The following is a 13,657-nucleotide window of genomic DNA, read 5'->3' on the forward strand; positions in this document are numbered from 1 at the left end:
GTGGGCTACTCATACAACATGATGGAGTGTGTTTGGGGAAAAAGACTCACGTTGCTCATGTGGGTCTTGAGCTCAGTCACGCGTTTATACTCCGGTGTGTCCAGGACCACGGAGAAGTTGGCGAGGTTCTTCTTGGCCTCCACTGGGTAGGTGATCTATGAAGGATAGTTAAGATAGGCCGATAAATTATCACAATGTCACTGCAGGAATTTTACACTGATATAATTTGTTATTCCATCCATATGAAAACACTTACCCTCTGTTTGTTGATGTTACGGACGTGGATCATCTCAGGGGTGTCGTACAAGAAGCAGCCAATGCCTCTCAGCCATGTCAGATCCTCTTTGTATTTCAGCTAAAAACACAAAAAGGTTTTTAACAAACAATTGTTGATAAAGTATGTGTTGTGAAAATTTCAAAATCAAACTTTTTTTTTTTTGCCGTACCTCGCTGGTGATCTCATTGACGTGGTGGCAGTGCATCAGCTCGGGCGTAATGGGCAAAGAGATCAGCTGGCCTCTGGTATTGTAGTATTTCTCTCTGTAGCACAACTGTGACGAGAAGAGAACAAAAAGATGGCATGAATAGAAAAACTATTGTATTCCACTACTTGAATAAAAACAGGGACAGGAACAACATGTAGTGCGTGAAAATAATTCTGTTATTTTATTTTAAATAGATTTTATTTCATATATATATGTTTTTTTATTTTTAAAATATATTTAAAAAGAAAAAAAAGAGGTGTATGCTGGTTAAAGACAGTTCCAATGGTACTAAATGTGTAACTTTCTGCAATCAACAGCAAAAAAACTGGCAACTGCATGAATGTATGCAATACTCTGAAAAAAATAACTGAAATAACTGTAACTTCTGTACCTCGCTGAGATTCGTCTGGTTCATCTTGACTTGTTTGATTTCGGGGGTGTCGTAGGTTGTGTGGATCTTGTCCTTAGTCTTGTGGTAGTCCTCCCGGTACAGACGCTGGGGGAGAAAAGAAGACAACATATCGATTTTACACGGTAAAAGTGTCACTGATGTGTGTGGTATCAACAACTGCAGCTGTGTGTTATCTTACGTTGTTGGTGATCTTGTTGGCCTTCCTTGCGCTGACGAAGTTGACGCCCTCTGGATGAAGAGTGTAGGACTTTGCCTTTGTCATCTCGTAAGCCTCCTTGTACTTCACCTACCGTGACAAAATGAAAATGTTTATGTTTCAGTAACATGAAAACCAGACTGGCAAAAAGGTTTAATTGCCTTCAAGAGAACGGTGTAATTGGATGATCTGCGATAGCTGCAGTACTTACATTGCTGGTGACAACACTGTTCATCTTAGCCTGCTTGATGAGCGGGGTGTCGTGGGGCAGAGAGTAACCAGTGGGCATGAAGCCCTTATTGGCCTCCTTGTACCAGTTCTGTGGACAATGGGGAGAGACATGATGCATTTAAGCTTGAAAAACATACAGTATAAAGATGCACAGAAACACACAAACTTCATGAACAAAATAAGGCCAAAATCCCAAATGAAACCGAGTTATTATTACCACTTCTACGCTGACGACACACAGCTGTATTTTTCAGTTAAGCCACACGATATGAGTAAGATTGGTACCCTCCATGACAACCTGGCTGCTATGAAAGGTGCATTATGTAAGATCTGGAAATAATTTTAGTTTAAAACATTCAAAAAAGGAACTAACCCTATCACCAGAGTGTGACGATGTGACACCTTTGACGTTATGTCCAAGATGGCTATGTGTATTACTATCACATAGCCACTGCAAATATTCAAACTTATATGATGTATTTGAAATATAGCATGAACAGAGTCAATCTATAATTGGAGATACAATTCATGTCCACTGATGATAATAATAAGTTTTAAAACATTTTTTTTAAATATCAAATTTTACCAATAAAGGGAAAATTACATTATGAAATCAGACAACAATTTGCTCACACTGTTTTAGATGAACTGTAGAAAATGTTAGTCATTCTAGAGCCTGAAATAGGAAAGATATTAAAAAATGTTAATGTTTAAGCTTTGCAACTGGTGTCTATATCAAACTGAAGGGATATTTTGACTTAAACCTCTGATGTTTAATTGAGAAATCATATTTTGTACTTTTTAAAAACGTGAATGTGCATGGTCCTCATCCTATTCAGAATTTGTAAAAGAAAAATTCATACAGTTTTCACAGCGTCTATACAGTCATGCTGAATATTAGGAATACCATCTTACATCGCTTTGAATGTAGTTCGCCATGCGTGCCCTCTCGGTGTCGACAGTAACAGCAGGAGCGGTGTTGGTGCCCTTGATGTTGGCGTTGTAATCGTAGCGGTAGTGCAGCTGGATGAAGACAGAAGCAAAACAAGACATGATTATTTGCTATGAAATGAAATATGGACAAAAAATAGCCAACACTGTCAAGAACGTCGCTTACGTCGCTAAGGTTCACAGAGTTCTGCTTGGATGTCTCGTACACTGGAGTGTCCGTCACCACTGAGTAATCCTTGAAAGACTCGATACCTTTGGCTCTGTACTTGTTCTGGGATTTAAAAAAGACAAAGGACAAAGTGATTAGAGTTGAGTATGAGAGTTCATAAAGGATTTACTGGAGAAAAGAAGAGAAGCTCATAACAAAGAAAAAAAGGTTGTCTTGTACTCTTTTAACGTATGTTTCTATTTAAATTCATAAATCACAAGCAAGACCTTCCAGATACATTTAGTATTTTTTTCCCTTTATAATCAGACATTCACACCTTTTTAATGAGGCGCCCAAAGGATTTTTTATTTACCTTATTGTCATGCTATCAGTCATCAATTTTTCATGAAGTTTAGAGGTCCTCATCTCTGGAATTCATCTTGAGTACCTTCCTCTTTATATTTTATTTTTTTCTCTTTTTCTTTTTGCTACGTTTTTTTTACGTATTGGATTTACTTTAAACTGAACTAAACTAAATTGACAGGAAATTGTAAACAACGGCAAGAATTTAAAACTACATTTAAAAATAAATGAATAAACAAATAAAATAAATCTACCTTGTGCCTATAGTTTTAAATCAATTCACTGAAGAGCATGTACAAATAAAGGGGAGCATATATTGGAGGGGCTTACCTCACTCTGAAGATCACCAGCGTGCTTCACACGGAGGATCTCGGGCGTGTCCCAGGCGTAGCAGCCGATGCCCCTCAGGTAGTTCAGGTCATCCTTGTAGAAGATCTGAGGAAAGAACACAGCAAAGCATACACATTAAATGTCCCTGGCAGATGTGTTAGTATTACAATATAACAAGTGGATGTCTGTTGCTTTTGCTGTTGCCAAAAACTTGATTTGAGACTTGAGACTTTATGAGCTATAAGTCTTCTGCTGATATTCTTACTGGTACCCAGTACTCACGTCACTGAGCTGCTCGTTGACCTTGCGTGCTTGGACGTACACCTGCATGTCAGGGAGGCAGATCCACTGGTGCAGATACTTGCGATAGTGGATCCCGCTGACGGTGGCCTGAGTGTTGCGGGCAGACAGGATCTCCAGCATGTCTGGTGGGATGTGGTTCTTGGCCTTGGTCTTCTCATAGTTCTCGTGGTACAGACGCTAAAAACACGGACAACAGAAGGTTCTTTTTAGTTCTCACATTATGTACTGAATGCACAAACATGCAGACATGTAGGAGATTAAACAAACTGAACTTACATCCAGGACCAGCTTTCCAGCTTTGACACAGCGAGCAGTGGCGGGATCGTCCTCAAGAGACTTGGGCAGACTGTACAGGGACTTGAACTTCTCATAATCCTCCTTGTACTTCACCTGAAGTGGACAACAGGATACATGTTGTCTTTTAAAGGTGAACAATCAAACTCAGCACAGTAATAAGATGGAGTGAAATCAACAGAAGTTGTACTCACGCTGCTGAGGATGATCTTCTGCTGCTTGGCGTGCTGCAGGGCGTTTGAGTCGTGTGGAATCTGGTAGCTGGTGGCTTTGATTTTGTCCCAGGCGGCACTGTAGTTTTTCTGTTGAAAGAAAACATTATCCACATATTGCGTGTGAACATCCTTTAATCGACTAAAATGAAGAAATGTTCATGTTCACTTACGTTGCTGAAGAAGAGCTTGAAGTTGTGGCACCTGGCGTAGTCGTAGGTGTCCAGGACAGTGGTATACAGGTGCTTCTCCTTGTGATAAGCCTCCCTGTAGTTGAGCTGTTAATTGCAATTGTTTAATCAATGCACAAAATGAGGTGATTTAAACTCAAACATTTTGTATATATGCTTTTGAAAGTTGAGGTCACTCACATCACTGGCCCACGTGTGGCCCAGCACAGCAGTCACATAAGCCGGGGTGTCGGTCACAATGGAGTAGTTGTTGAATTCTTTCTTGGCATCGTCTCTATATTTAAGCTGTAAGGGAAGATATTACAATGTTTTCTAAATGCTTCTATAAATAACAAAAAAAGAAAGAAAGAAAGAAAGAAAGAAAGAAAGAAAAATAACATCTCCAATGAAAATAAAGGTCTAAAGGTCTCCTCTGATCTTCCATGTCGTTACTCACTTCACTCTGCAGCTCATAGGACTTCTTGGCACGCAGGATCTCTGGCGTGTCCCAGGCGTAGCAGCCCATACCCTTCATCCAGTTCAGGTCATCCTTGTAATACACCTATTGAATGATAATAGTAAAAAGCACTTAATCATAACAATAAAAGAAAAAAGAAACTTAATTCATAGAGCACTAAGCTAGCTCAGCTCAAAGGACAACAAAATAAGACAATAAAAAGACAATATTAGACAATAAAAAAGGCATCTCTAATTGCTCTTGGTGGGGTATTACATAATTTTGGAGTGTAATTAAGAATAACTGCATAGCCTTTTTACTTGTGTGTTTTTGAAAACAAACCATCAGTACAAGATGTGAGAGCTTGTGAGGGATTATAAAATGACAGTTTGCATTATAGAGCGACCTGTTGTTCACCATGAAAATTATGTGCCAAATATGGAGAGAACATCTGAGTTTTTGTACAATGTCCTACTTCCAGACACATAAATGTGTTAAAGTGTGCACTGTATATCACGCTGATCTCTCATGTTATGCAGGTTTGTCTTGTGATGTGAGCTGTTTGTCAAAAAAACTGCAGTAACATTAAAAATCTCCAAGATTTGCTTTCATAATAACTAAACATAACTCAATATAAATATAAAAATGATTATTTTGAGTGCACTGCCCTGGATATCTAATACAAAATGTCAAAACAGTTTTTGTATCCACTGCCCTGAAGAGGGACGTACATCACTAAGAATCTCGTTGGTCCTGCGGGCACGGATGGCGTCCTCCTGTTCTGGGTGGCAGGTCCACTGGTGCAGGTAGGTGCGGTAGAGGACGTCGCTCAGCATGTCCTGGCACCGCTTAGCAACCAAGTTAGCGATGATGTCAGGTGGGATGTGGGTCTTTGTCTTGGTCTGGTGGTAGTCCTTGTGGTAAAGTCTCTGTGAAGACATGAATATCATGGAAAGTTACTAACATATCATTACCTTTGTGAAACAGATTGGCCAAAATAAACATTATGTGGATTATTATCTTGCATTGCCACATGCTGTAAATTCACTTGCTACAGGAAGATAGCAAGTTTACAATCTGCAAGACTAACCCCTCTTTTTAATTTATTTAATTTCTTTCTTAATTTAAATTTGTATCTGTCTTTTCATTTGGTGCTGTTGTTGCTATTTTTGCTTTTGTTGTTTTCTTGTTCTATTTTTTGTTTGTTATTGTTTTGTTTTCTTGCTAGTTGCATGCTGGCTTTTTGAAAGAGCTTGAAAGGCTGCATAAGATGCAAACAGCTTTACTTATTAGTTACTTTACACATAAAGATTTTTGCATGGATTCTAGAAAATGTAAATCCTAAAATCTAGTCAAAGTAGTGTTAGGAATGCTTAAAAATGTTTTTTTTTTGTTTTTTTTACAAAAGGCTTTCATAGTTCACTGAATATATTCTAATCTGTAAAATGCAGTGCAGTTATACCTATATCATTAATTTTTTTAAAAAAAACAACAACTTTGCTTTCATCATGCCTTGCAAAGGTTTTTAGATGCCTTGATGTGTATGAAATAAATGGACAAACAATAAACAAACAACAACAAACAAACCAATATCTTACCAGTCCCTTGTTCTTCTCCTGTGATCCACAGCGCATCACCTCAGGGAAGTCCACCAGGGTGCCGGCCATGTAGTGACCCTTGGCCTTCTCATGGGAATCCTTGTACTTGACCTGGTAGGATTCAGAATTAGAAAAAACTCAATTTTATTTACTTTTGTAAGAAAAAAAACATGATTCCATGAGCTAATCACCATCGACTTCTATTGTATGAAGATGAGTTTGATGCTCACATCACTGGCGATCTCCCTGCCCTTCTTGCCGCTGAGTAGTGGGATGTACTGGTGGTCCAGCTGGTAGCTTGTGGCCTTCGACTCGTCCCAATGTTGTTTGTAGAGTTTCTGAAATCACACAAAGAGGGCTCAAAGTTTATGACAAAATGTGATTAACAATCAATAAATATCACAAATTAATGAAATAATAAAATGTTTTACATTACCTCGCTGATGATCTTAGACACCTCCCTGCTGTGGGCGAGCTGAGGAGTGTCCTCTGAGCCAATGTAAATACCCTTCTCTGCATTGAAGGTCTCTTTGTACTTCAGCTACAGGAGGAAGAATCAAAAGAATTTAGATTTTGATTTTGTTGCTGCGTGGTTCTGTGCTTCTTGAAATTGAAAAAATGTGAGGTTTTTTACATACGTCACTGAGGTTGGCGGCGTTCATCTTCGCCAACAGAATTTCAGGGCGGTCCACAATCAGGGTGAATTTTCCAAAGCATTCTTGGGCGTTCTTCTTGTAGAGTCTCTGCAAGTGAAAACACAACACTGAGGTGAGACTCAACAAAACACTAGTATTTCTACTACTACTACTACTACTACTACTACTTCTACTGCTACAAACAATTATCATAATAATAATAATTAGAATAATTAGAATTATAATAGTCTTATTTATAGGCGCCTTTCAAAGCACTCAAGGACACGTTATAAGACACAGTTAACTAATAATATAACAACTTATAATAATAACTTGACAAATTCATTGTCATAACCAGCAACACAAAAGGCGGCAAAATGTGCTGAAAGAAAAATAGCCGAATGAAAGACTGAGTGCAATACAGTAAACATACCTCATTGAGAATCTCCTGGGCCTTCTTGACCTTAACGTGGTCAACAGAGTCGGCTGCCATCCAGCCGCAGCCACGGAGCCACTCCAAATCAGCTTTGTACACATTCTGAGGACAGAAAGCAAGATAAAAACATGGTGGCATCCTGACAAAAACCTGGCATTCAAAGGGTAAAAATTCTGAAAATTAATGAATATTTAATATTTATGATTAGAACTGAGGTTGGTTAAAAAAATCAACTCAACTTAAGTAGAAAATAATATAAATGTATAATATTTTTTAACTTATTTTGTGTGCAGAGTGATACGAGTGTGTGTAATATGAAAGCAGGCCCTAAGAGTTAAAAAATCAAATAAAATATAAAACATACTAGGCCCAATTATTAAGACAATTCATTCTATGGGTATGATTAAGACGTCCTAGGTTGGTGTGATTAACACTCACATCACTTTGGAGGTCATAGGCCTTGCGGGCCTGGATGACGTCGTTCTGGTCTGGCAGACAAGTCCACTGGTGCAGGCGGCCGGTTCTGTACAGGTCATCATTGACTTGTCTCTGGCATTTCTTAGCCAGTTCAAACTGCAGCATGTCCACCGGCAGGCGGAACTTGGTCTTGGACTTGTTGAAGTCCTTCTTGTACAGAGCGTCACTGGCAATCTTGGCTGAGTTCAGAGCCAGCATGAGCAGAGGGTCGTCCTGGACGCTGAGGGCTCCGATGTGGTGACCAACCTGCTTACGGTATCCTTCATGGTAATTATGCTGCAGGACAGACAAAAATCATTATTTCAATACCGCCAGGCTCTCAGTTAAATCAGCTACATATTCTTTTAATGTAAGGATGCAACTTTGTCTACTACTCACTTGACTCTGCACTTTGGTCGTGTGGATGCACTGCTTGATTGGTACGGCATCTCCAGGCATAAAGTAACCTGTGGCTTTGACCGAATCCCAAGCTTTGGTGTACAGATGCTGCAACAGATGAAAACAGATATTACAGGTTTATGACGATGCATTGCTGATCAAGCTGATAATAACAGAGCAGAACTTTGGCACTACTGAATTGAGCATGAGGAGAAATCTTACCGGGTGGACGTTCTTAGCCACCTCTCTGGCCGTGACGAGAACTGGAGTCTCCACAAGTGTGTACTTGGTCTTGTCCTTATGCCAGGCCTCACGATACTTGGCCTAAGCAGGTGACAAAGTCAAAATTCAGTTACCAAAAAAAAAAAGAACCTAAAAAACTGTTATTGGCACTATTTTTTAATAATAATATGCTGGAACGGGCTGTTGGATATGTCCATGCTAAGGTGGGCTGTCGGACATTTCCGCACTGGAGCTGGCTGTCGGACATTTAAGTTCTGCTAATGGCCACATTTATCACTGAGCAACCGTCCACACAGTGGCTGCGTCCACACAGTGGCTGCGTCCACACAGTGGCTGTGGCTGCCCTAAAAAATTCCAAACAATGTCTGGATAGTGGTAGAGTCCTCCTCACCTCGTTGAGGACCTCAGCAGCATTCTTGGCACGGACAATGTCGATTCTGTCAGATGGAACCATGAACTGCTGTTCATCCAACTTGATACGGTAGCCTCTCTGTAAAACAGCGAGAATATGTGAGACATATGAGAACAATAATTCTGCAAATTACTTTGCATGCATTTTGTCAGATTTAAATACATTTATAGATATGTTTAAAACCAATGGATATGAATGTCTGAGATTTCACAAGTAAAAGTCAAATTGTGGTCAGACTTACATCAGCCAGGATCTTCTGCGCGTTCTTCACCTTCATAACCTCCACAGACTCATGTGGCATCCATCCACATCCACGCAACCACTCCAGATCAGCTTTGTACACAGCCTGTGGAGGAAAAACAAACACGTGTTTATGTTTATGTTTTCATGACATTAAAGATAAACAGGATACAGACAATAATCACAATGTTACAATGATAAAATAGAAGTATGCAGTTTATATTAGAGTTGTTCCGATACCAATATCCATAAAATATATTGGTATTCTAAAATGCTGCAGCGGGTATCTAATTTTTTGGTATTTTCTTTTTAATTGTGACTTTTAAAAGCCTATTATATAAGTTATTTAATGATTTTCCATATTTTTTTTCTCTCTCTTTCTTTTTTAAGGCAATTTTCAGGTCACCCTTAACTGATTTGATTTGCAGTTGAGTTGCTGAATCCATTTTTTTCCTTGTTTTTGAAGGAAATCAAACCAATTTGTTGACATTTTAAAGGTTCAAATACTTGTCAAAGCTGTTTGAACACAGTACATGAAAAAACTAATGCCAATCCAGGATTTAAAGGGTTAAGACTTCACAAATTTAATTTAATTTTCAAGGCCTGCTATTTATTTATTTTTAAATAAATTGGATACATTTTAAGACTTTTCAAGGAGTTACAGATACCATGTTGCAGTCGTCACCAAACAGTCTGAATATGTCTCATTGCTCACATCACTCTGCAGGTCGTACGCCTTTCTGGCCTGGACCACATCGTTGGAGTCCGGCAGACATGTCCACTGGTGCAGGTGAGTTCTGTAGTTGAAATCGTTGACCTGAATCTGACATTTCTTGGCCAGCTCAAGATTCAGCATGTCCACTGGCAGGTGGAACTTGGTCTTGGCCTTGTTGAAGTCCTTCTTGTACAGAGCGTCACTGGCGATCTTGGCTGAGTTCATTGCCAGCATGATCAGAGGGTCGTCCTGGACGCAGCGAGCACCGATGTGGTGGCCGACCTGCTTACGGTATCCTTCATGGTACTTGTACTAAAAGAGAGTAGAAATTAAATGTTGATGAAGAGCCAGAAAGTATCTCATTTAGGAATCTGTTATGTTGTTATCTTATCTAGATTTCATTCTTACGTTGCTGATGATATCTCTGGAAGCCCTGGCCTTCAGCACGGAAATAGTATCCTCCTTGATATTGTAGCCTTTGGCCTTCTGGTCATCCCATGCCTTTGTGTACAGTTTCTGCACAGAGCAAGAAAATACGATCAAAAAGACAGAATGACAGAGTGTCAGCAGATCAAATTCACAGAAATTATTGTAACAAACTACGGGCCTATGGCAAAAAAATGATACATGAACAAATTTTCTCTTATTTTTGCTTAGTACCAATTGATTTTTGGGATTCACCAATTTTTTGTTTTTCTCTTAGGTGAGAGAAAATTGTACAAGTGGTCAAGAGCACACTGATTAAGTTAAGAGAAAAACCTCTCATGTTCACAGGCCAAAAATTGTTGCATAGTGCAAGAAAAAACAAGTTTTACATTTGAGGAAAAAAAAAGGGGGGGATATATTAGGGGATAGTATTGAGTACAAATGTGAGGAATTTTTAAGTAACTTCAGTATTTTAATCTCATCCCATTTTCCACTTCTACTCCACTACGCTTCTGAGGGAAATATTACACTTTTTACTCCACTATTTTTATAAATATCATCATATCATAGGCAAGGCAGCTTTGTTTGTATATCACATTTCATACAACAAGGCAATTAAAAGTCATTTACAAAACAATTAAACATAAAAATAAAATAAAGGATAAAGATTTATATTAAAAGAGTAGAGAGATGACATATAACATGTAATTAAATACTAAATAATTTAAAAATGTAAAATCCAGTTTAAAAATAAGATTGCAGGGGTTACCTATGAGTAATAGTAAACTCATGATCAAGTGGGATTCAGCATTGAGCACACCTGAGTAAGAGTAGATTTGGATGGTTAGGAGCGTTTGATGAATCTGGAGTTGAATTCTATTATATTTTCTCTTACCAGAAAATAAAGAGAAAATAGAAAAATATTTAAGAGAACATTGCTGCACGAGGCCCTAGATCTTTATACACTTTATACAATCTTTATACAATTTGTGTTAAGTTTTAAGAACTTCAACACAGGCAGACGGCTGCTACGGCGCTTGTAAAAATCCAAACTTACATTGCTGATGTTGACAGCGTTGGCCTTAGCCAGTTCAGCGGCGGGGTTGTTGGGTGGTATGTGAATGGTGAGCTTGTCCTTATCCCAGACTTCCCTGTATTTCCACTGTCAAACAGAAAAACAAAGACAAAAAATAATTTCACAAAACATTTAGTGTTTTAAATCCGCTAAAGAGAACATTTAATGCGCCAGAATGTGTTCATACTCACACCACTGAGGTTGTCAGCGTTTTGCTTGGACAAGACAATAGCCGGGAGGTCGACCACACTGGTGAACTTCACGGTGCTCGGGGGCTGGCGGTACAGCCTTTCATTGATGATAGTCTGAGCATGTCTAACTTTGAGGACGTCCACAGAGTCCTGTGGTGACCAGCCGCATCCTCTCAGCCACTCCAGATCAGCTTTGTAGACGGCCTAAAAAACAAATATGATTTTTAACCCCAACACCATTATGTTGTTGTTCTTGTTGGTGTATTTGTCAGACTGCAGGATGTCTCAGAAAAATGGGTGAGGAGATTTTCATTAACTTTGTTGGATAAATTTATACGTTCAAAATGTTGGGAGTGAACTGAAAATCTATTTATTTTAATTATTTACTTGTTTATTTGATAAGGACAAATGCATAAAATATTGCATCATGTATAAAATGTAAAGTTGATGCAATGCATACTCGTTTAGGTTTTAATAATTAAGACAGCAAGCATAGGATTACTAAACTTGTGGTAACACTATACAAAAATACAATATATGCAATAAAATACAGGAAAAAAAAAGTGAAATTGAAGACCAAAATATAAGACGATCAATTTAACAAACATACAGACTCCAACACCCCTCAGCTGTGTGGCAGTACTTTAAAAAAAGAACCAGGGCCCTGAAGAAACGAACATGACTTTCTGGATGCCATGTTTTTGGGGCTTTCTTTGCTCGGTTCAACTCTGACTCTCCAAAAAATGGTCTAAAAAGGCCTTTTACTGTCATTTTATAATCATGAGAAAAAAACAGATTCACAATTGAAGCATCGGCATATGTTAATGAAAACCTAACCTGACTTTTTAATTTCCTTAAATTATATTTACTTGATTAGATCAAGGTGTGTATGGTTAATATTGGGGCAGAAATTAGGAATATTCATGTTTAAAATAAACTTTTTTTTTTATAAAATTGAAAAACGGGGATAGGATTTTATAAGTATTCACTTCCTTGTACTCCTTTTCGGATATGAAATACTTATGTTTGTTTACTGAATATATCCGATGAGCATTGATTGCTTTTTTTTATTATTATTATTATTTTGTTCTCCTATTTTATTTGGAATGTTAGACTTAGACTATTTAATGAAAAAACAACATTATAAAAAATTTTTTACCAACTGGCATCATTGTGTGTACCATAGGGGGTTAAGGCAAACTCCGTTTTGGTAATGATACTTTTCGGTGTATAAAAAAGGAGTAAGTTTAGAGTTTACAACAAACCCCAAATAATCTGCTTTTACTTCATTAACTCTCTACAAGCCCATTTCACTCCACATGAACTACTTACGTCACTCTGTAGGTCGTAGACCTTTCTGGCCTGGACCACATCGTTGGAGTCCGGCAGGCAGGTCCACTGGTGTAAGTGAGTTCTGTAGTTGAAGTCGTTGACTTGATTCTGGCATTTCTTGGCCAGTTCGATTGTCAGCATGTCCACGGGCAGGTTGTACTTGGTCTTGGTCTTGTGGAAGTCCTTCTTATAGATGTTGTCACTGGAGATCCTGGCTGCGTTGGCGGCCAACATAATCAGCGGGTCGTCTTTAACACTGAGGGCACCGATGTGATGGCCGCATTGCTTGCGGAAACCGGCTTTGTATTTGTACTGAAATTTTGAGATGGAAATATTTTCATGATATGGATCATTGCAGTGAAATTATAAATTGCTGCAGAAGAGTTCAGCTTGTGAAGAAAGATAAAGACACTTACATCACTGACGATGTCTCTGGAGGCTCTGGCGGCCAAAACAGAAATTGCGTCTTTGGGAAGGAAGTAGCCTTTGTTGATGGTGTCCCAGAAGCCTTCATGATAGTATTTCTGGGGAAGCAAGAATAAGACTGTTAGGGCGTCTGATATATATGCTGTGAGCTGTATACCATCTAACTATAAGGAGAGGAATCTCTGTCAGTCTGTCTGTTGCTCTTTAGTATATTTCAAGAACTGTTCATCCAATTTACTTCAGTACTTGGCAGGTGTATTGTGAAATAGGTTCTGAATCTCAATAGGAGTATTCCTGGTTAAATGCAACACTAAAACAAAATTTATAAAAATATTGAATAACTTTACTCTCATAAAGTGTAGTGTCTCAAAAATTACTTCACATGTCAATGGTCTCCTTTTGGTTATACTGAAATATTAAGTTTGTAAAAAAAATGTCTTTTTCATAATTTCAAAATTACAATTCAATAAATTCACTCTTATATATTAAAATGTCCCCAAATATTTAATTCACTCTTAGAA

General features: G+C 38.4%; 1 protein-coding gene across 25 annotated transcripts in view; it reads right to left on the reverse strand.

Annotated features, from left to right (window-relative positions):
* Positions 1–13,657, reverse strand: part of neb (nebulin) — a 90,080-nt gene that overhangs the window by 33,550 nt on the left and 42,873 nt on the right. For all 25 annotated transcript variants that reach the window (XM_088083623.1, XM_088083644.1, XM_088083643.1 and 22 more), the window contains 32 exons: positions 13,127–13,234; positions 12,711–13,022; positions 11,379–11,582; positions 11,170–11,274; positions 10,095–10,202; positions 9,687–9,998; positions 8,973–9,077; positions 8,711–8,809; positions 8,299–8,400; positions 8,077–8,184; positions 7,660–7,974; positions 7,219–7,323; positions 6,789–6,893; positions 6,587–6,691; positions 6,381–6,488; positions 6,151–6,261; positions 5,284–5,481; positions 4,553–4,657; positions 4,297–4,401; positions 4,099–4,203; positions 3,908–4,015; positions 3,696–3,809; positions 3,399–3,596; positions 3,117–3,221; positions 2,442–2,546; positions 2,240–2,347; positions 1,305–1,412; positions 1,076–1,183; positions 877–981; positions 447–551; positions 257–355; positions 51–155 (listed from right to left, as the gene is read on the reverse strand). In XM_088083623.1, coding sequence (XP_087939749.1) covers positions 51–155; positions 257–355; positions 447–551; positions 877–981; positions 1,076–1,183; positions 1,305–1,412; positions 2,240–2,347; positions 2,442–2,546; positions 3,117–3,221; positions 3,399–3,596; positions 3,696–3,809; positions 3,908–4,015; positions 4,099–4,203; positions 4,297–4,401; positions 4,553–4,657; positions 5,284–5,481; positions 6,151–6,261; positions 6,381–6,488; positions 6,587–6,691; positions 6,789–6,893; positions 7,219–7,323; positions 7,660–7,974; positions 8,077–8,184; positions 8,299–8,400; positions 8,711–8,809; positions 8,973–9,077; positions 9,687–9,998; positions 10,095–10,202; positions 11,170–11,274; positions 11,379–11,582; positions 12,711–13,022; positions 13,127–13,234 — 4,293 coding nt within the window. The remainder of the gene's footprint in view (positions 1–50; positions 156–256; positions 356–446; positions 552–876; positions 982–1,075; positions 1,184–1,304; positions 1,413–2,239; positions 2,348–2,441; positions 2,547–3,116; positions 3,222–3,398; positions 3,597–3,695; positions 3,810–3,907; positions 4,016–4,098; positions 4,204–4,296; positions 4,402–4,552; positions 4,658–5,283; positions 5,482–6,150; positions 6,262–6,380; positions 6,489–6,586; positions 6,692–6,788; positions 6,894–7,218; positions 7,324–7,659; positions 7,975–8,076; positions 8,185–8,298; positions 8,401–8,710; positions 8,810–8,972; positions 9,078–9,686; positions 9,999–10,094; positions 10,203–11,169; positions 11,275–11,378; positions 11,583–12,710; positions 13,023–13,126; positions 13,235–13,657) is intronic.

Source organism: Plectropomus leopardus, chromosome 10, assembly GCF_026936395.1.
Source record: "Plectropomus leopardus strain MGB_pleo_1.0 chromosome 10, ASM2693639v1, whole genome shotgun sequence".
In the NCBI taxonomy this organism is placed as follows: domain Eukaryota; kingdom Metazoa; phylum Chordata; class Actinopteri; order Perciformes; family Serranidae; genus Plectropomus; species Plectropomus leopardus.